This window comes from Candoia aspera, chromosome 1 (assembly GCF_035149785.1).
Source record: "Candoia aspera isolate rCanAsp1 chromosome 1, rCanAsp1.hap2, whole genome shotgun sequence".
Lineage (NCBI taxonomy): Eukaryota > Metazoa > Chordata > Lepidosauria > Squamata > Boidae > Candoia > Candoia aspera.
In genome coordinates, this window is record NC_086153.1 from 16,418,532 (window position 1) to 16,441,231 (window position 22,700).

Consider the following 22,700-nt stretch of genomic DNA (forward strand, 5'->3'; position numbering starts at 1 on the left):
TTATAATATTTAACTTTTTTTTTAGTAATTAGAATTAAGACTTGCTGGTATCTTTGTACACAATTTCAAAAGCTAATTGAGGATGCAAAATTATAAAGCAGGAACAAAAAAGAACCTGTAAAGTAAGAACAAAGGGAAGAATAAGACTGAGATTCAGCAGAAAGGAAATCCCAAATAAGACAAGGCTACGATAACTTCTGAGTAACCAAAGATAAAGGACTTATTCCAGCTTAAGGACACTGCATGTAAGTCTCCCTCTCCGTTAATAATTCTTATTCCTCATTAGACTAGGAAGTGGACGACTGCCCTTCCTCTGAAGATGAGGATCTTATAGAGATGGGGGGAGTGCTGTTTATACTAGGAGTAATTTAAATGGAGATCTGGATTTGGTTGCTAAGAATTGCCTTTTAACAGTTCAAATAGCCATTGCTATATTTGATCAGCTCCTGAATGCGAATAAAAGTAGATGACTTTAATGGAAAACTCTATTTCCAAATCAGTTATGGAACCAAGTAGCAACCCATATGTTTCCAAACTTACCTCAAACCCACAGACTGCATGGACTGTACAAAAATTCCCAGTTAAAGAAGCCACTGAGGAAAAACTAATTTGGCAGAGACACAGAATCCTGCTTCAGGTTGCTGATACTCCTTTAAATGAGGACAGGTGGCAAAATAGATAAGGAATATTACACTCCCTTTTACAACTTCTTTGTTGTTAAGTATACTCTAATGGGCTTAAAAGAGTTTGGTGTAGCGGGCAAGGCACCAGGCTAAAAACCAGGAGACCATGAGTTCTAGTCCCACCTTAGGCATGAAAGCAGCTGGGTGACCTTGAGCCAGTCCCTTTCCCTCAGCCCTGGGAAGGAGGCAATGGGAAACCACTTCCAAAATCTTGGCAAGAAAACTGAAGGGACTTGTCCACGCAGCTGCCAGGAGTCAATACTGCCTTGAAGGTGCACATGCACATGCGCACGTGCACACACAGGTTACAGAAATCTCCTGGCTTCCTAGCAGGCATGGATCTAAAAGGATAATGCAAACTTTCAGACAGTTTATTTTTCCCTCAATACTTTTCAAACTTAAGAACTTTTTAAGGAGGTTTTACATTCCAGCAATATCTGTTTTTTTATAACATCAGTATCCAACCCTTGCTAAATTCTGGGAGGACAGCCAAGCCAGTGAAGGAGGATGGCACAAAATCTGGAACTCCTAATCACAACCATCCACTATCTGTAACACGGAGAACTCCTTCAGCATCAAGGTCAGAACAGAATAACACAGGAAAGAAATACTTCAGATTTTATTAAAGGAAAGATACAGGTTTCAGATGACTTTTTGGAAGATGAGGAAGATTTAACTCAGTGTTTGCCACCATCTCTCCAGAGGAACAACAATTGATTTTGAGCAAGCTTGAAACAGTTAAATCTATGCTGCAGTCAGCCACTGCTGCAACTGAGTCTCTTTACACCTTACTTCCCTCTAATTGCTCTTCCCTGAAAATGCTAAGCCCAGCCTCTGAGAGCACAAAATCCCCAGTAAATAAAGAAGGCATTCCAGTCCAAACCAAAACTATACAAAAGAAAAGAACATCCAGCTGGTCAATGTAGTGCAAACCTCACATAACTATTTGGGGTATAAATCTGTAGCTGAGGATTTGGGCTCCCCCGGATCAGTCTGAACAATCTGCAGATCAGTGTTTCTCAACCTTGGCCACTTTAAGATGTGCGGACTTCAACTCCCAGAATTCCCCAGCCAGCAAGCTGGCTGGGGAATTCTGGGAGTTGAAGTCCGCACATCTTAAAGTGGCCAAGGTTGAGAAACACTGATCTATAGAAATGGGTCCATGAGCTGTCTCCAGCATGGACCCTGACCCCACACCCCACATGGATGCTCCACCCACCCCTTGCCATTCATTACTGCAAGTCAACTCCACCCACAGGAGCCATGAATTGGGCAGCTTTCTGTTACCTACTCTCAATCTGATCCTATTTGTCCTCAAGCCTAGCAATTAGAAAATGAGAGGGATGGTCTGAGGGTATTGCCACAATCTGTAACTGCTGAGCCTACAGAGTCTCCATACCAGATCGAAGTAAGTTTAACACTGATTCTTATGATAAGGAAGAACAACCATCACGATTTAGGGAGGGGAAAGTTGAACTTTATAGTAACTGCATATATACGGGAAACAACGACAATATTGTTCCAACCCCAGAAACAAACTGTCTGAATCTTCATCTTCTACTCGACCATCCCATCCAGAACATTTTGTCTCTGAGAGAGCTATACTTGTAGCTTGGAATGTAGCTGGCTGGAAAGAGTCTGCTGACAGTGATTTGGTGAGATTTTGCTCAATACAGTAGACTCCCAAATGGTGTTTTTTTTTGGATAATCATCCACATTGGTTTTCAAGAGATAACAAACGTAATACTGCTGATCAATACTTGGTATCATTGATTTTTAAATGTAATCTTCAAATTCTGGGAGGCAAAGGTAATAACTATGTATACCCATATACCTTCCACTCAGCCCACCCAAGCAGAGTGTTAGATCTCCTTTGGGTATCAAAGAGTAGAGCCAACCTCTTCTCAGAGGTCATTATCTATAGAAGGGGAGAAAGCAATTATCAGCCAGTGAATGTGGAATTCCTAGGCCGTTGGGACTTAAGATCATATAACACAGCTGATATTTGGGCTACAGCTAATTTAGAGGTGAGTCAGAATAAAAGGTTAGCATGGTCCAAAGTAGATACCGAGGCAAAACTGAATGACCTCAAATCAGGGTATGCTATCAGTTGGACCTTAACAGTCTAGTCACCCACAGCTGACTGGCAGTCGGTCTCCAATGCATTCACAAATTTGTGCCACATGTTGAAGAAATACCTAATAACTAAATCATGCTTCAAAAGTTTCCATATAGACAGATCTCCCTGGTTTGACAATGAATGTTATTTGATGAAAAAGAAATTGAAGGCAGCTGTGAGATTTGCTCAGAGGCATTCCTCTGTGCATATTCGAGCTAAGAGCTGTCCCTAAGAAGAGAATGTAAGAAACTCATTAAATCAAAGGAAAAAAGTTATGCTGCTTCAGTTTGGCCAGGATTTGAGCTGTCAGCAAGAAGTCATAATTCAGCTATATTTTCGCACTCTGTAGCTGGAATCCTGAAAGACTGGAGATTTTCATTTGATATACCAACCTCTGCTGAGGATTGGGAAAACTATTATCATCACTTGTTTGCCCTCTTGGAACCTGCTGAGAAACAGTCACTAAGTAGTGATCTACCACCTACTGAAGCTACACCCCTCTGGCCACCAGTAATGGACTGGCAAAGGATTATACTTTTTCTTCTGAGAGACATAAATCTTTTTCAAGAATTGATATGATACAGATTTCAAGGGACTTGGCGAACAAAGTTTCTAAAGTGGATATTTTACCAAAGACTTTCTCTGATCATAATCCTGTAAGTATGACAATAAAGAAAACATTTAGGGCGTATAGATAGAGACCGAACAAATTAATTTTACAAAAAGAAAATGTTTTGGAGGATTTTAAGAGGAAATTAAATGTTTTTTTTTATATTAATTTGGATAATGAAATAGATTTAAAAACTGTTTGGGATACCAGTAGAGCAGTTATGAGGTGGCATTTTATCTATCATAACCGGAGTCTTAAGAAGAAATCTCAACAAAAGTTACAAATGGTTTTGGATCAGATTAAGCTGAAAGAAACTAAGTTACAGGAAAAACTACAGATAACAATACTGTGTACCAACTTAAGTTACTACATCATCAGTTGCCAATGTTGACTGTGGAAGAAATAGAAACAAAGTTGAAATATGCTAAACAGAGACATTTTGAATTCGCTAATAAACCAGGAGGACGGCTAGCATTTAAATTGAGGAAAGAAAGAGAGAAGAAAATGATATTAAAGATTCAAGAAGGAAATGTGGAATTATTGGACAATGAGAAGATTAAGAAAGCATTTTATAGTTTTTTCTCTAACTTGTATAAAAAACAAGAAGTCTCCTTGGAAAAGATAGACAAATATTAGAATAAGCAAGATTTACCAAAACTTTCACAGTCACAGAAAGCAATATTGAATAATCCTATAACTACTTTTGAAATAGTTGAAGCCATAAAAAGAACTAAATTGGGAAAAGCACCAGGTCCGAATGGTTTACCTGCATTGTATTATAGGTGTTTTGAAGATCAGATTCTTCAACCTTTCAAAAGACTGATGAACTCTAGTTTGTTAGGTTCCACAATGGAAAGAAGCTAACATCGCACTTTCATGGAAAGAAGCTAACATCGCACTTTTACCAAAGGAAGGACAAGACCCTTCTTTAATTAAGAATTACAGACCAATTTCATTGCTGAACAATGACTGTAAAATATTTGCTTCAATACTGGCTGAAAGGATGAAGAAAATTCTACAGGAATTTTCTACAGGAAAATTTTACAGGAATATATTCACCACAATCAATGTGGGTTCTTACCCAAAAGACAGCTAAAAGATAATGTAAGAATTGTTTTGGACATTATAGAATACTACCATAATGAATGTCAAGCATCTCTTATCTTCCTAGATGCAGAGAAAGCTTTCGACAATTTGAACTGGAGTTTTATGTTTAAAATCTTGGAAAATATGGACTTTTATTCAGGGAATTAAGTCAATCCATATACCACAAAAGGCAAGCATCACTGTGAATGATGAGTTAACTGAATCGTGTCATGTACAGAAAGGGACAAGACAAGGATGTTCTTTGTCACCGTTGCTCTTTATTTTGGTGTTGCAAGTTTTTAACAGAGATATTAGAAGAGACGAACAAATAAAGGGATTAAAGATTTAAAAAGACGTCTTTAAACTAAGGGCTTTCGCTGATGATTTAGTTTTGATACTACAAGACCCTCTGGATACTGTGGAACATCTGATGAAGAAACTGAGATAATTTGGGTCATTGGTAGGACTTAAAGTAAATAAACAAAAAACAAAGATACTGACCAAAAATATGATTTTGTCCAATCAAGATTTGTTGATGGGAAAGACTGGTTTTAAGACTGAAAAAAAGGTTAGATATTTGGGGTGATTTTATGAACCAAGAACAGTATGTTGTTTCAGAATAATTATGTTAAAATTTGGAATGATGTGAAAAAAGATCTGTTAAGATGGGGAAAAGTACAATTGTCTCTTATGGGGAGAATATCTGTGATTAAGATTAATGTTTTGCCTAGGATGTTGTTTCTTTTTCAGACTATACAGATTTACCATTTAAACAAAGGCAGAAGGATATTTCTAAGTTCATTTGGTAAGGCAAGAAACCAAGAATTAAATACAAATTGTTACAAGATGCCAAGGAACGAGGAGGTTTGGTCTGCCTAATTTAAAATTCTGTTTTGATGCCTGTTGTTTGCTTTGGATGAAGGAATGGATAACTTTGGAGAATAAAGAACTATTACAACTTGAAGGTCATGAATTAAGATTCGGGTGGCATGCCTACTTGTGGTACAGCAACGTTAAAGTTAATAAGGATTTTAAAAATCATTATATCAGGAATGCCATATTGTGGATCTGGAATAAATGCAAGGTAAGATTGTCTCCTAATGTACCTTTGTGGTTATCACCTCTGGAAGCATTTGTTAGAAGAGAAAATGTGGGGGGAACAACTTGATTAAATTATAAAGATTTGTTAAATTTTGAAGAGGGTGAACCGAAGCTTAAAACAAGGGACCTGTTAGAGTTGGAAGGTTTTACATGTCATTGGTTTACCTATCTACAATTGTTAGAATGTTTTAAAGTGGATAAAAAGAATTTCAGATTTGTTAATGAAACAACTCAATTTGAAATGGAACTCTGTATAAATAATGAACATGTTATTACAAAGATGTATAAAATGTTGTTACAGATGAATTTAGAAGATGAACAAGTTAAAGAATGTATGATTAAATGAGCCAAGAATTTTGGATATAATATTATGCTGGAGCAATGGGAGAACATGTGGAACAAAGGTTTGAAATTTACTTTGAATTATAACTTAAAAGAAAATTTTTATACAATGATGTATCGTTGGTATTTAACTCCTGGTAAGTTGTCAAAAATTTACAATGGAGTAATGAATGTTTGTTGGAAATGTTCTCCTGGTGAAGGAACTTTTTATCAACTTTGGTGGACTTGTCAGAAGGCCAAAAATTTTTGGGACCAAATATGTGTTAATATTCAAAAGATCCTTAAAGTGGACTTACAAAAAAACCCCCAGAACTGTTTCTCTTGGGTCTGATGGAGAAGCCGCTTGAGAAGCAACAAGGGACTTTGCTTTTATACATGATTACAGCAGCAAGACTTTTGGATGCACAAAGATGGAAAGATCCACAAATACCTTCAGTGGAAGACTGGATTATTAAACTGATGGAGCTGGCCCAAATGGCCAAGTTAACAGTGCTGATAAGAGAAAATACTGTGTCTGGATTTGTTTCTACTTAGCAACCACTTTTAGACTACTTGCTTGTGTCAGAAAAAAATGACATTTTGATTTTGGGTTTTGATGATTAAATTGTTTGATTTGATAGAAATAATGTTACTAAGGTTTAACTAATGGTAAGAGATTATATTTGTAAATGTATTCATATCTGTATTAGAGAAGGTCAGAAGACACTTTGTTTCTGTTCTCTCTCTGTTCTGCACTTTTATAGTTTCTTTTTTCTTTAGTTCTGCAATCTATCTGTTCTATATTTTGTATTTTAATTATATTCTGAAAACGAATAAAGTTCTTTAAAAAATAAATAAATACCCTGACTGGTAGGCCCCTCTCTTGGTGGGTTTATTTACACATACAAATAATACCTGCCATATCCCAGCAGGGTGGAAGATGGCAATTGTAGTTTCTATATATAAAAAAGGGAATAAAAAGGACCCAGCAATTACAGGCCCATCAGTCTAATATCTATTGTGGCTAAATATGTGCTAGGTTCCTCTTGAGTAGAGTTGAGAGCTGGGTAGCTGAAAAGTGCATTCCAGCAGAAGAGCAAGCTGGCTTTAGACAGAATTGATCCACTATCGACAATTGCTTTGTCTTGAACCACCTAATTACAAAATATGTAAGGGGAGACAACTGTTGGCTGCCTTTATAGACCTTAGTGCAGCATTTGACACAGTAAACAGAGAAATATCATAGAGGAAACCGACTGTCCTCCATATGGAACCCCGACCGCTTGCACTGAACAAAGCACTTGACACAACTACTTGCTTCAGAGTGCTGGCTTGGGGTTAATGGAGCCACAAATGGGAGCAATACTCACAAAGGTGTAAAAGAAGGGTGCATACTTGCACCACTGCCATTCAGTCTATATATTATATAATCACTTACCAGGACTGATGAAGGATCCTGAAGTACACATGCCTAAGGTACCCAACACATATCGCGACACCTTGCTATACACTGATTGTATGATGTTACTACCATATTCACATGTTGGGTTGTGTAGGTTGCTAAGAAGACTTGGCTCCCATTGTCATTACAATTCTCTGATTATTAATACATTAAAAAATCATGGTTTTTAGAAAATGGCATCACAGCCATAGTGGGTTATTAGAGGGTGAGCCAACTGAGCAAGTCAACATCTTTCCTTATTTAGAAGTAGTCTTCTCTGAGATTGGATCTTGGATCCCTCATCATCAAAGGAGCTCACTCAGAGCGAGGGCACATGTGAATTCACTGTTAAAATTGATAAATCACCGCTATCCAAGTTCCTTAGCCCCATTTATTAAACTGAGGTCTGGGGCTTAAAACCCGTACAAACAAACACAATCACAGCATCTGAGAAGTATCTTGGGTGTGGATAAAAGGATCTCAGCTGCTGCAGTTAGAGCCGAATTGGGAATTTATACAATTTGTTCTTTGTCTAAAACTAGGGCTTACAATTATTGGTGCAAAATCAATGCTATGGAAACTGACAGACTCCCAAAATTGAATCTGATAGAACAGACTAAATCTCAATTAGAGACCTCTTGGATTGCACAACTGATGAACTGTATCAGGAGCTGTAATATCCCTGATTCTTAACAATTGTCTCTGGAAAACAAGTTAAAAAGATTTCTGCCCGAAGAATTTTGGATATAGGAGCTCAGAGAGGTATAGCTACCCTCAGTAGGGCCAGCAAACTGAAATGGATGAGCCGCTGTAAACACACCTTCCAAACTGCCACGTATTTAAACACAAAAAATGCCCAAGCATCTTAGAGGGAGTATTTACTCAAGCAAGATTTGAGCAGCTGGACACAATGGCTAATATGGAAGGTTTAACCAAGTCCCTTATGATGAATGTGCTTGTATTTGTGGAGCCCCAGAGATAGAGGACACAGCACATACATTATTTGAATGTCAACTGTATAAGAAAGGAAGAGATCAATATATTGGAGCGCACATTAGACTAACGGCCTCTTAGGATCCATACATTAAAACAACGTATTTCATGTGCAGCCAAAACCCCAAATTACAGACAATACGGCCCTTTATCAAAACGAAACAGTACAATTGAGAACTGCGTATGTGCATCTGTTTGGGATAAATTGTAGGGGTGACACAGAAATATGATTTGCATTTTCTTTTACTTATGACCTTTACTCCGTTTTGTAACATACGGTCGTATTACTGTTTTGTAGCTTATATCTGGTATTCTGATGTGGCCTAATGGATAATCAACAAATTATTATTATTATTATTATTAGAGCAGTATTTCCTGGTTTCATACCTCATTAGTACATAAAGCAGTACATTCTGTAATGATAGTTCAGCACACACACTTTTCTCAGCTCTGCAAGGGTTTTGTGGGGCCTATTCACACATGCGCAACTAGGAGCAAATTTTCAAAGTCTTGTAAGTACTATTATCACAGGGACAGACATGAAGAGAGTATTTATAACACTTCCAATGCTACCTACTATTCTTAGTGTAGGAACAAGTGCAGGCTTACAATCTTGATCACTTTTTGAACCATACCTCTACGTATCTACTGAACTCAGAGTCCAACCAACTGGCTAAGTTTGAATTCTAGAAGAAGTGAGGCAGAAAATCCACCATGCAAACACCTATTTATACGTGATGGCTCTGAAGTATTACAGTTGCCACCCATTTTTATCATTTTGGAAAGGCTTGGCCAGTTTGGTACTTTTTTACATGTCCCGTGGTATTTTTCCACTTGAATGTCAGCACTTCATCTAGTTCCCATGGGAACGGTCTCTTCTTTTGAGAACTACTTTGTGCTTGTTTTTGTTTTGTCTTCTTGAAAGTCTCCTTGTTGGTATCTTGCTGTGAAGTGAAATCTTCCAGAGAAAGCACTATGGCTTACTCTGAATAAATCTCATGTACTTCATCTTCCACACATGTCCATTAATATCTTCATGCAGGTACACAGCAGAAGGTATATAGAAAGAACTAAACAGTTACAAAATCAATGTATGTATGTCACTACAAAGTAATACTGGTAAAAACTAACCACCCCGAGTCCCTCCTTTGAGGGGGAGATGGGCAGTGATAAAATTTGATAGGTAGGTAGGTAGGTAGGTAGGTAGGTAGGTAGATAGATAGATAGATAGATAGATAGATAGATAGATAGATAGATAAAATGGATACGTTATAAACACAAAAGGTAGCTGTTTTGGCCAACTGAAAATACAAGAGAAATATTCTAATTTGCAACACAAGACAGAAGAGAAAGTAGGCAAAGAAACTAACATAGCCCAAGAATTGGAACCACTGCTTACCTTCTCAGATTTCTGCTAATTGTGTATGTTAGATTTACCCAGACAGAAGTAATTACATGCTTCCGATGGGATGGTGTTATGTGGAGATAAAAACAAAAGCTGTCTAATGCTGTCTCCTGGTGTTGAAATAGCCTTTTCCTCAGCTTAAGCTTATACCTTGTTCTGAAATATCAGCATTGCTTTCAAAAACAGGTCTCTGTTTAGAACTTGCAAGTGAAGGTCACATATAAAAAAACCCTGAAATTAGTTAGTAAATTGTGAATTCCAATGCACAGTGGATGCCCAACTCTCAGATCCAGTTCATAACTACAAGGTAAATCCCATGGGTACAAAGTATTCATATCTGAATGTGTAAACTGAGACAGAAAACTGCAGATGAAGGCAAAAAAAATATTACAGTTGACATGGGTCATTCTAATTCCTCTTGCAATATAATGTAGAAAATAAGGATGACGACCTTGATGGAGATGTGCAGGAATGGTTACCAAGGCAAAAAGGGCTGAAATATTTTTAAAGTCCAGAACTACAACATTCAGAAGCAGCTCAGGCAGACTTAGTTCACTGAAGTACAGTATAAGAAGGGGGAAAAGATACAACCTAATTGGACCTGCAAGATTGTGTTATTATAGCCAAACTCTTATTGAGTAGTTTTAGCCTTCCCATGGAGTTGATTTCTTGGTCTGGGGGGGCTGACATCAATCTTGCAAGTCTGATTCTGCTGTACCTCCTCCCTCTCCTTGTACTTCAGTGAATTAGGGCTGCTTATGAACACTGTTTGTTGAGGACTTAAAAATGTGTTTTACCCCTCGTCAGGCTAGTAATGGATCTTGCACATCTCCTTCAAGGTCATCTTCTTTACTCTCTCCAATAGCTTCCCTCCAGAGTTATGGATCATCAAAACACAGGATACAACTCAATATTAGCTCAGATTCTTTATCCACCCCATACTGCCTATCCAGGCAATAGCTTTCCAAGCCTTCAGGGATTTTTTTTTCCTGTCACCTACAATCTGGCTGATTTTCTATACTGGAAATGCTGCAGCCTGAAACTGATACAAGGATCCTTGACATGCATGGTTATGTTGGCCAGTCAGCCATTTCTCTCTGTACATATAATCACATTCAGCTATTATGCCAAATCAGGCTAGTACTCCATCTAATAAACTAAAGTCTCAGAAAGATAAAAAAGTTTTTCCCAGTCTTCTGAGAGACTGCTAATTAAAGATACTGAACCTGGGACTTACACAGCTCAAGCTAAACCTGAGCAAGTAGAGAACTGGCACACTAGAGAAACCCATGGTTCCTGGGATTCAAATTCCCTAATGCCAGCAAAGCACTCTGAACTTAAACAGTCAAATCTCATTTGAGCCATAAGCTCTCTAGAATACCAGCATTAGGCAGATGACTTATTCTTTCAACTTCAATTTCCAGAAAAAAAAATTGCAGAAGGGATATTATTGAGCTTTTTGAATGCCACCTGTTTCAACACTACCTCTAAATCTGGATGGTCAGATGTCACTGTGAAGTTCAAAATGAAGTAAGAAGCCCATTTGTCCTTAGAATATATAAATCTGAGATACAGTACATCCTCACATAGTAATTAAATTTTAGCTGGCATGAATTTATCCTATCCCATTTCAAAAACTCACCTGAGTTGATCATTAATACCACAGAATCTGGCAACGAATTCCATAAATTAATTATACCTTCTGCTAAGTGGATTTTTTTTCTTTTGGTCAAGTCCAATATTAATTTACACTCAGCATCAACAATGACCATGACCTTTGGCCTGTACTGAAGGGAGAACTTTCTCCACATCATTCTTAAAGCCTCCAACTCTCTGTAATGCACTTGTTAACGTTTTAGAACTAATGATATGATGTATCTGAAACACTGGGGCATGCACTCACTTCCGTGGCAGTTTCCCCAGGTCTGGAAAGCAGAAGAAACTTACAACTTTGCTTCTCCCATCAGGATGTATGGCCACTGGGAAAGTGCAGTCCTTGCCTTCCAGGAATGATATTGAAAAAGAGGAAAAACAGCTATTCCAATCCATCAGCAAAAGGAATGTTGGCTTTTTCTACTGGCCAAAGAATCAAGAGCTACCAAGTGCTATTTAAAGGAAGGACACTGTCAAGCGATGATAAAACAGCCACAGCTGAGCATAAAGGATATGGATCCTCTATTTTATTATCGACAGGAGCCATTCTGGGAGTCAGTAACGGTCTGAGAAGCAAGATAAAAATACTGCAAGTTAATCTATAAATAACGCTACTCATAGATGGGACAATGACATCCAGCAAAGCCGGAAACTGCTTAAGAAAGCATACCTGACTCCTTTGGATGCCGCATTCACCGGGCTGGACCCACCAATGGCTGCAGATTGTGATGCTGGCCCTGCACTCTGCATGCTCAGTCTCGGCATTGATCTTGCTCCAGAGAGGGCTGGTTTAGTATAAGGCACAAAGCCCACCAGAGAAGCACCGAGTCCTGAGGTTCTGTTGGCCCCCTGTATTCCAGCAAGGAATCTGGGAGTCATTCCTGTTGAGAGTCCAGGAAGGTTCACCATTGAGTGCCGATACCGTGAGGTTATGGGGCCAGTTCCACTACTGGACAAGCACTGTTGGCATGAACATGTGGGTCCAGTGTGAGGAGGTCCTGTGGCTGTGGCTACTGGGTACGGAGAGTCCACACACCGGCGGATTCTTCGCTGGTACCCAGTGGTTTTGTTAGTCTGGGTCAGTGATACAAAATCAATCCCATAATTGTAACCAAAGGGCCCAAGATCCACCTGAAGGCTACTGAGCGAGAAAGCTTGCTCCAAATAGACACAAACATTCATCTCGTATGGAAACCAGCTTCCTTCATCATTCTGCCACTCCCAAACTACTCCCTGTCCAGCAGCCGAATCGAGCTGGAAGACATGTCTGCGCACAGCCCGCATGGCCCCTAGAGGGAAAAACATGACAAATCAGAAGATGAAACTATGCATGAAAACTAGAAGCAGTAAAGGAAGGATTCTGTGCAGCTCAGGAAGCTATTAATTGTTGTGATTTTTTTCATTCACATTAGACTAGGAGGGGAAAAAATGATAATGCCAGGATATATTATTTGATCACTTATTTTTGCAGCAGTTCTCCAGGACATCAGGCATAGAAAAATCTTTTGAATCACCTGCTATCTGATTATTTTTTCAGGAGAAATGCCAGAAATTCTACCTAGGAACGTTTGCATTCATAGCAACATCTCTAAGTAGGATTCCTTCTTTGATATTCAGATTGAAAGATTAAAGACCAGTTGGAAATTTACCAACTTCTACTGTATTTGAATTGATAAGGCAATATGAAATCAAGGTGTTTTTCACTGCTTTGTATAAAAAGCTAACTGCTTATCTATGTGTTATTTAAAAACACACAAAATAATGTAACAATGCTCACTTTACTTTTCTCTCATTCCTTTTTCCCTTTGTATCATGTTATTCATAGTAAGAAGCTGAGGACAGAAACTGTCTTAACTATGCAGCATATATTCATTTTTTTTAGCATTAAATACTGTCATAAAATGAGCCTTTTTGGTGTAGTGGTTAAGGCATCAGACTAGAAACCGGGAGACCGTGAGTTCTAGTCCCACCTTAGGCACAGAGCCAGCTGGGTGACTCTCTCAGGCCTAGGAGGCAGGCAATGGCAAACCACTTCTGAAATCTTGCCAAGAAAACTACAGGGACTTGTCCAGGCAGTCACCAGGAGTCAAGACTGACTGAAAGGCACCAACCCCACACCCAGAAAACCTGTCATAAAGAATTACATTCTTCAGCATAAAGGGTATAGGCCACTTTCCTTATATAAGCTGCTTTCATTGGGGATGGGAATGACATCATCTGGAGCAGTGTTTCTCTGTGGCAACTTGAAGACATGTGGATTTCTACTCCCAGAATTCCCCAGCCAGCCAAGGAATTCTGGGAGTTGAAGTCTATATGTCTTCAAGTTGCCAAGGTTGAGAAACACTGATCTGGAGCAATGAACAGACAGGGACACAGGCAGATGTCCCCCACTTCCCTCATTTAGCAATTATCTTCATCACTCTCAACTGAGACTCTAAATTCTCAGAGCCATTTCTAGATAAGCCGCTCCCTTCTGTCTCAGGAAGGGAGGCTTCCTGTCATTTTCTCTCACTTCCTATGATGAGACCAGACTGTCTGGAAGCAGAATCCAGAGTTGTCTTTTTCGCATGGTGTATTTCGGAAGATTCGCAGACAGTTGCTTTATTTTATAAAATCCATTTGATGTGCTGCAGAGGTTAATGGGCTGCATAAAAATAACACAGACATCATTCTGTTTTGTCGGGAGGAGGGGAAAAGTAGTCTGTGAAAATAGAATGTCCACATTCTAAAAGAAATGCAGAATCTTTTATGATTAGTTAATATTGAAATCAGTGTTTGTTGGTAGTCAATTGTTTTAGTTTATTTAAAATATTAGCACTGATATAGCTCAGAAGACAGTTACCTGAGAAAAAGAATGGGTTCACACAGTTTACACAGCCAAGGTTTGTTTAACAAGTCATAATTTCCTCAGTGCATACAAAACCCTAAGCCAAAAGCAAACAAACCACATTATGGCTTAGTCTGCTATGTAAACAAACAAACAAACAAACAAACACATTTGCTTTTCTTAATCCACTGCTCCAATCAAAAAGCCAGAAACATTGCTTTTTGGGAGATACTATTCTCCCATACTCCATAAGAAAAACTTTGGCCAGAAGAATGTTGGCAACCTAGTAAGTGAGATTTAATCCAGGTTTACAGCTCTCTCTCAGCACTTCGGACTGTGCCTACAAGAGAATGCTCTACACCATGATGGATGTAGCCACTTCTAAGCCATATTCACTCCAGATAATACAGCTGCTTCTTACCTGTATCTTGCCGGAACTGGGTGAGACTTGGTATGTCAATTATGTAGGGGGCCAGAGTTGAGTCAGCCTGTCCCAAGGGTATGCTGCCATTGACGGGCCAAGTTCCCACTGATCGCCGGCCTTTCACCATCAGAACCTGGAAAGATTGCTCAATGTAGCTACACACACTACTTCGGTATGGCCTCCACCTGCCAAACTCATCCTGCCACTCCCACACAGCCACTCCTGGATCTGAGAGTGATGGTGGAGCTCCAGCAGATGTACTAGGCAAAGTTGCCATTTTTAAATGGGTTTCCCCCCTTAAAAAAAAGTGGACAAGAACTTGGAAACGGTGTTAAATCAGAATCCAATCTGTCATCTTCAGCAACAATACCTTGATAGACCTGTGGTGGAAAAGGAGAAGATGTTAATCATAAGATGTCTACCACTATTTCTCAGACGTTAGCAGCTGAGCTACGGTGCAAAAGTTGATATAATATCATCTTTTCCCAGACACAACAGAATCCTATCTATCCCTTTAGTTTCTGATCTACAGTATGATCATAATACAAATTATCTATCTATGTCACAGATATTGCTAAATAAAGTTTCATAAGTATTTATTACTATTTATAAATTACTTTGCTGCCTGCTGAGATCTTCAAAGTATTGTACAGTTGAGAACAATACAACATCTCTCCCCTGCCCCCCAAATCAGTATGTGACGTATTTAACTCTGCTGATTGGTTGCCAATTAGTCCAATGCCTTTTTAAAAAAAAAATCGGGTATGTTATTTGGACTCCTTGTTTAGGTACAGAGCCTGGTTCATACAACATTCTAAGACAATGGTTGGTCCCTACAGCAGGATAAACCAAAGCTTGCTCAACCCTATTTCTGCTTGGTCTAGTGTGTTGTGCAAATCCAGCCACTGGATGTAGGAAGAACCCTCTCTTCGTGCTGGGGGTAGCTAGTTATTTCAACAGCTATGCCAGCTAAGAAACCTCATTCCAGTTCTCTCTCACTGCTGCTCAGTCACCTTTCTCCCCAACAGTGATTTGTCTGTTTAGTGTTCCAGGAATAGAATAATGGGCTTAAATTACAGGAATGCAGATTATGGTTGAACATTAGGAAAACTTCCTAACAGTAAGTGCAGTTCAGAAGTGGAAATGGAACCAGTTTTCTAGAGAAGTGGAAAGTATGTTCAAACAGAAGTTGTACAGACAGTTCTAAGACCTAGACCAGGGTTTCTCAAGAGGTTCCACAAGAGGTCACTAGGGGTTCCCTGGGAGATCATGATTTATTTCAAAAATTATTTCAAATTCGGGCGATTTCACATTGAAGAGGTAGGTTTCATTCTTTATTTTTAGTTTAAGAACACTGTGAGTGCATATATACAGACCTACACATGAAACGAATATAATTTGTAACTTCTGGCCTATATTTGAGCCTGAATGTGCAGGGGTTCCCCAAGGCATGAAAAATATTTCAAGGGTTCCTCCAGGGTCAAATAGTTGAGAAAGGCTGTCTTAGAGCAAGACAAGCCCTGCCTCAAACAGCTTATAATAGGGTATAAAGAAAGGTGGAAAATCTTTGACAACTTCCAGCAACCTTTACCATTAGCCATTCTGGTTGAGGATGATGAAGTTGCAATTCAGCAATATATGGAGAGGCACAGGTTCCCCACTCCCCATTCCTACTGCATGGATGTACAAATGTAATTCTTATTAATTTTGGTTTCTAGTGCTGCAACAGCAATGAAATATAGGGCAGCTTCTAAAAGCCTCAAATGCAACCAGCACTTTTAAATTAATCCTAGAAAATCCAGGAATATTAAAATCCACTTTTTAATATTCTAAAGAATTGGCAATAAAACTGCCACATCATATTTATGATGTATACCACAACATACCATACCAAGTTATTTGTGCGGTTCTCCCCCATGAGCTGAGTTTACTTTGCATTTTCTTAATAATCCTTAAACTCCCAGATTTTACAGCATCCAGAAACTTGAAAGAACTATAGCTCAGTTATTTACACAAAAAGCCTCCCTTATCCTATTACACCCAGAATGGGCACTGCACTCAATGACATCTAACTAACAAACTGAATGAACAATCTATATTGCTTAAGATATGTTCTTTATATCTCTTATTTTTCTATTTACTCTTATGTATTAGAGTGCAGTTCAAATACTTCAACCATTTACTTTGCTTTCTTCGATAGCAGCATTAAAAAAGCAACTCTAAAAATATTGATCTGCTCACAGTACATGAACATGCATCACTGGACTCACATAATACACGAAGTCAATACAAAATAAAACATATTATGGTTTAGTGTGTTGTATGATCTTAGCCTATTGTGGACTATCTCACAATGAGCATGATTAAACAAGTCATGACTAAGCTACAAACTGGTCAATACAAAGCAAAAAGAAAGCACTGCTGAATTTTATAAAGTTTCCTCATCTGGTTGCCTAGAGGCAATCCCTGGTCATAGCAAACCAACTGAGGAGACAGTAGGTATTGCCATACTTGCTCCAAGGTAATCCAGTATTACTATGCTTATGGATTAATGCTGTAGCAATAGGCTGACCATATGTCCCATTTTGAATGGGACAGTCCCGTTTTTTTAACATTTCCTGACTGTCCCATCATTTTAATATAAATGTCAATTTTGTCCCGTTTTTTAAAAACATTGGAGCCATTATTGGGAAAAGCAGGAAAAATTGAAACTGAAATTGAAAAGGAGGCTGACTTGGCAGTAGTTCTCAATCTGGCAGGAAACCTAAAGCGGGACCGCAGGAACAGCTGATTGGTGGTGAGCAAGAGGAAGAGTCGCTGCTGCCAATCAGTGCAGTGGAAGACGGTCGGAAAAGCATGCCCAGCAGAAAAGAAGCTGATTGGCTCTCAGGCCAAAACAGCGGGAAGAAAATAAAATAAAAGGGAGCGCCAGAGAGGAATAGGTTGTCGGGGACAACCGTTCACTAGACTCCTCTGTTCCTGTCCTCCCATCCCAGCTCGCTGCCACCCTCAGCCCTCCTGCAACCTCTCCACCCAACACCACCCCCGCACCAGCCTCTCTGGACCCAACCATTGCTGCACCTCCCCCTCCAGCACCTTCCCAGCTTACTGTCGATAACATTTTTTATCGTCTTTTTTGGGAATATGGAATATTATATAAGTTTAACCCTGCCCCGTTTTGCCATCCCAATGTCCTGTTTTTGTCTCAAGGAAATACGGTCAGCCTACGTAGCAATCTTGTAAATTATGCAAGTCTGAATATATATGAATGGCTGAGGGAAGACTGTATGCCATGTTGAAATCTATGAAATGAAATCAAGATTTATTTAAGATTCACATATTGTCCTAAGTCATAATATGGTCTGAGTAGTTTTGGTTAAGCGCTAGCACTGTAGTATATGAAGATTGCTTATGTCTTATGAACCATTTTTACACAAACCATGTCCTAGCACACTGTGTGACTCAATGTATTGGCTTGATATGAGTTCTTCAAGTGATTCAAACTAAGCACCGAAATCAGCTCATTAAAATGACAATCACTGAGGACTTTCCACAGGGATGCATAGCATTATAAAAAGTCAGGGAGTATATGATTATTCATTATTCTTTATGAATAACCTGAGCAACAGGTCCCAATTATGACCATTTTTATGATGTACCTTTCTCTGGAAATAAGTCCTGAAACTTTCAAGAGAATCATGCATGTTGTCCTGTATCCCACCTTTCACATGAGTGGAAATTACAACATGAAGGATTATATTTTGGAGAATAAAGAACTGGGAAAATGTTGGCATGGTATCCATCTCTCTCTCTTTCCCAACATTATAAATGTCCACATTTTTATATGAGCATAAGCAGGGGAATGGAGAGAACGCTCCATCTTAGTATTTTTAGCATAGGAAATCACTATCAATTACCATCAGATGCTAACCGCCATAATACAGTAGTTCAGAGGAAAGACTGTCCAGTGGCCAGTAACTATCAGGAAAGGCCACTGTTGGACAGTCATAGCCTTCTTTGGCAGCAAATACTCAGAATAATAGTACCTCTATGCACAGATGTTCTCATATATATATATACACTTTACTTTAGGAGAAGAAATCTGACACACGGACTTCTATTAAGTACCAGAAAGAGCACATGTGTTTGTATGTTTAAATAAAATCAAACAGTCTTGTAGTAATTTATAGAAAACTACTGAAGAATACAACATAGGTTTGTTAGCTGACAAGGTACCAAACACTTGTTACTACCACCCAAAGCTTTAATCTACTCTCTCTTTCACTAAACAGAAAAAAACACCCCTTCTTACACCCACCCAGCTTCCTTCCCCGAAGGGAAAATCTTTACTCTACAACAGATCTGACTTAGAAAAAGGTCAAAATACCAAATATACAGCAGTCCCTTTTGGCTTAAGGGATAGCAAAACAGCCCAGCCAACCCACCACACAGGGTTGTTATTGTGGGGAAAATAGGAGGCACAAATATTAGCTATGTCCATCACCTTGACTTGACATACATACATACATACACACACACATTTCCTTGGAAAAAATAAAGGACAAACGTGAAAAAGGGGCAAATCTGACAGAGGTTCATAAATATAAACAAAATTGTTTATGTTTATAACTTTGTTTTACAAAGGAAAATTCAAGAGCAAAACCAAGAAAATAAATAATTAAATTAAATAAATCTAAAGGACAGCTTTCTGAAATAAAGAACTGTTCTTTGTAATAAAGGATGTATGGTCACTGTAAATAGATAGGATAAAAATATAATAACTATCTCCGCCCTCTCTTGGCCAGACACAGCAGGGTGAAATAGTGGTTGCCATTCTAGACAGCAACCAGGAAGCCTGGCCCAGCTGTACATTTCCACTGAAGGGCAGTTCTTCCTGGTCACTCCTATCACGCTCATCCTGGAATTTCCCAGAGAACATCTGGTGACAGGAGAAACCAGAAGGAAGAAAGCAGATGACCTACTATCATATGCTTCTTCAAGAAAAGCAATGGCGTACAAAAGTATACACATTTAATCACATCCTGAGGATGGTGTGGGCTTGACTTAAATGTACCTTACATGCAAACTCCCCCTTAACCATGAAAAACACCTCAAGCTGGCATTCATTCTCTCTTTCAGTCCAACCTGTGTTTCTCAACCTTGGCAGCTTGAAGACGTGTGGACTTCAACTCCCAGAATTTCCCAGCCAGCCAAGCTGGCTGGGGTATTCTGGGAGTTGAGGTCCACACGTCTTCAAGTTGACACGTCTGAGTCGAAGCAACCACAGGGTGGTTGTCAAAATACGAGAGAGAGAAAAGGGGGGAAAGAATCAGGGACGACACCCCCCACCCCGAGTTTCTTGCAAGTAAGGCAACATAGGAGGCCAAACTGCCACCCTTCTTGCACCTCCACTGAAAAGACTGAAAAGCCTTCCCAAGATCCTTCTTGCTCCCCAGCCACCTTCCCCCGTGGGCAGAGAACGTCGGGAACTTATTCTACCCTCTCCTCCTTGGAGGAAAATCCGCCGTCAACACCCGGACAAGCCCTCACCTGAAGCTGCTACCCGAAAACACTCCAGAAGATAAAAGCGGCAACAACCAAAGGCGCCCCACATCGCCTCCCCCGGGCGACGGAAGTGCGCACGCGTCAGCCTTGTCCTCAGCTTCCTGCTCGACGTCCATGCTTGGGACGTGGCGCGGAGCTTCACGGGAAGTGTAGTCTTTCAAGCACCGTCATGTGTGTCCCTTTCAAGCCTAGGGGCCGTATTTCTCTTCGTTTTGAGCTGATTCCCCCCATTCTTGCCGCGGTGCATGCTGGGGAGTGACATAGTGGAGTGGGAGTGCGCGTGGTGACTTCGCTTTTTTTCTCCTAACAAATCTATAGTCTCCAGTAGAAGAGAATGTATAGTCTACCAAGCTGATAAGCCTCTTTCGAGCCAAGGCCACCTCCTAATGATTTCATGGACGCATCGTTATAGATTTCTTGGCAGTGTTATGGAAGTTGTTTGCCTTTGGGGTGATTTTTTTTCTTCTCAGACTAGCCTGTAGTGTTGGGATCACCTAGTGGTCTCCCATCCAGGTGCTAACCATGACTGACAGTACTTAGCTTCTCAAATTAACCAAGGCTGGCTGGGTTACTCATTTTGGAGGTCCTTTCCAAGCACAAAAGCACTCAGTAAGTGCTCTGTCCAAAAAGCTTGTAGTCTAAGCTTTAATGGGGTGTGTAAATATGGCTTCTTTCTTTTTTTATCTTATATTCAACTCTGGAAAGTTGAATAATATTCTACTTGTAACACTAACATTCCAAATGGCAATTGATACTGATAGAATTTTTACTTTCCTTTTTATTTTCAATACTTTAAGCTTTTTAAATAACAATGTTAATAACTTTTAATCATATTATATAAAAATTACTGCATGGAAATCTGTACTGGAATAATACAATGTATCCTGATTTACAACATTACAATAAAAGGAAAAAAAACATGGCTTCTTCAACAAATGATATGTAAAAAGAACAATGAAACAGATAAGACCTAGCTCTTCTTATCTAAAACAATCCTTTTAAAGCCTGAAAGGGTCACATTTTGCAAAATCCTCCCCTAGAAAAAAGTATATCTTACTTCTTTTCGAATGAATTGTTTTTACTGTAGTCTGCAGAATTCTGTGGTAGACAATATAAGCAACCAATTTTTCAATATATACTTATCAAGAGATTACTTCTGTACTAAGCTTTAAACAATTACTATCTTAAGCAGCTTAGTCTGAAACTATACAGTACTTTCATTCTATTGTGCAATTAAAGGCATTTACCTAGACCACCTATCAGTGCACAAGAAGCTAATAAATGTGCTTAGCTAATTAAAGATAAACCTTTCACCACCTCTTGAACTGCCAGCTGTCAGAAGCACGTGCGTGCTAAAAACTTCTGCAGTTGAAAATGTTGCATTTTCATCAGTAAGCACTGGGATTTAAAGAAAATTATCCTTTGTTCTCATTATTTTGTCAAGAACGTCCGCTAAGTGCATTATAGGCGCTGAACATAATTTATGGCATCAATTATGTATTTATTCATTATTAGATTTACATCCCACTTTTCTAATTGTTGGTTCCAATCAAAAGGCACAGGAAAGCATGAGCCATGAAGCTGCAAAAGCTGATATTGGATTAATCGAAGAAAATACTGGATAATCCAATATTGATTTTAGATTAAAAGACAGTAACAGCAGCCTGTAGCAGCTCTGAAGATTGGGGAGAAGGGAGATAAGTTCATATTATCATACTCTTTTTATATTAATTACATTAATTTTATTGTGTTTTATATTCTCTATTATTGTAAGTGTTGGAATAAACAGACTGGGTATGAAGTTCAGTAATAAAAATACTAACATGTCAGGTGATGGGGAATATGCTTTGTGTGCAGAACCCTGCAAGACCCAGGATCAGTTTTCAGATTATGACAGGAAAGAAGTTAATAACCTGAAATCTGGATAGCAGTAATCAGAGACATCAATAGGATCCACCACTTTTATCAAAAAGATAAAAGATAAAAGTAATATTGTGCCATCACAACACAAGCTCCACCCCTTTTATCCATGCAGGCAGCGTCATGATGCAGATACCAGAGGAAAACAGCTTTCTTTTGCCTCTGCTTTCCTTCCTCTGTGGACCCCACTGGCAGGAGTCAGTCAGACAGTGTCCGCTTGATGGAGCAACGATTTCCTTTGATGGAAGGCAATTTCCCTTCTTTCTGAAGCTCTTTCACATATTCTTTTTCATTTATTAATATGGCATACAGGAACATCACAAACTGCACGTAGACTACACTTAGTGGGGAAAATGCCTTGAGGAGCAGAGAAAAAGAAGAAAGGCTGAGCTGTACTAACGCATTAGTAGATGATTTTGGCTTTCTGTAATGTCATATAACTGGCAGCTATTCCAGGACCAGAGGAAATATTCAGGACTGCAGGAGCAGGAAGAAATAAAGTAAAATTTAAGCAAGAATTTATCATCTCCTCCTGGAGTGAGTCCTAGGTCA

At 39.1% G+C, this 22,700-nt stretch overlaps 1 protein-coding gene across 2 annotated transcripts in view; it reads right to left on the reverse strand.

Annotated features, from left to right (window-relative positions):
* DTX2 (deltex E3 ubiquitin ligase 2) overlaps positions 1–20,268 on the reverse strand; it is a 39,685-nt gene extending 19,417 nt beyond the window's left edge. Inside the window, exons 1-3 of one of the 2 annotated variants that reach the window (XM_063298170.1) lie at positions 20,214–20,268; positions 14,661–15,043; positions 12,083–12,701 (exon numbers count right to left, since the gene is read on the reverse strand). In XM_063298170.1, coding sequence (XP_063154240.1) covers positions 12,083–12,701; positions 14,661–14,940 — 899 coding nt within the window. In that variant the 5' untranslated portion in view covers positions 14,941–15,043; positions 20,214–20,268. The remainder of the gene's footprint in view (positions 1–12,082; positions 12,702–14,660; positions 15,044–20,213) is intronic. The other variant, XM_063298180.1, reaches the window with a different exon arrangement.
* Between the last annotated feature and the right edge of the window lie 2,432 nt (positions 20,269–22,700).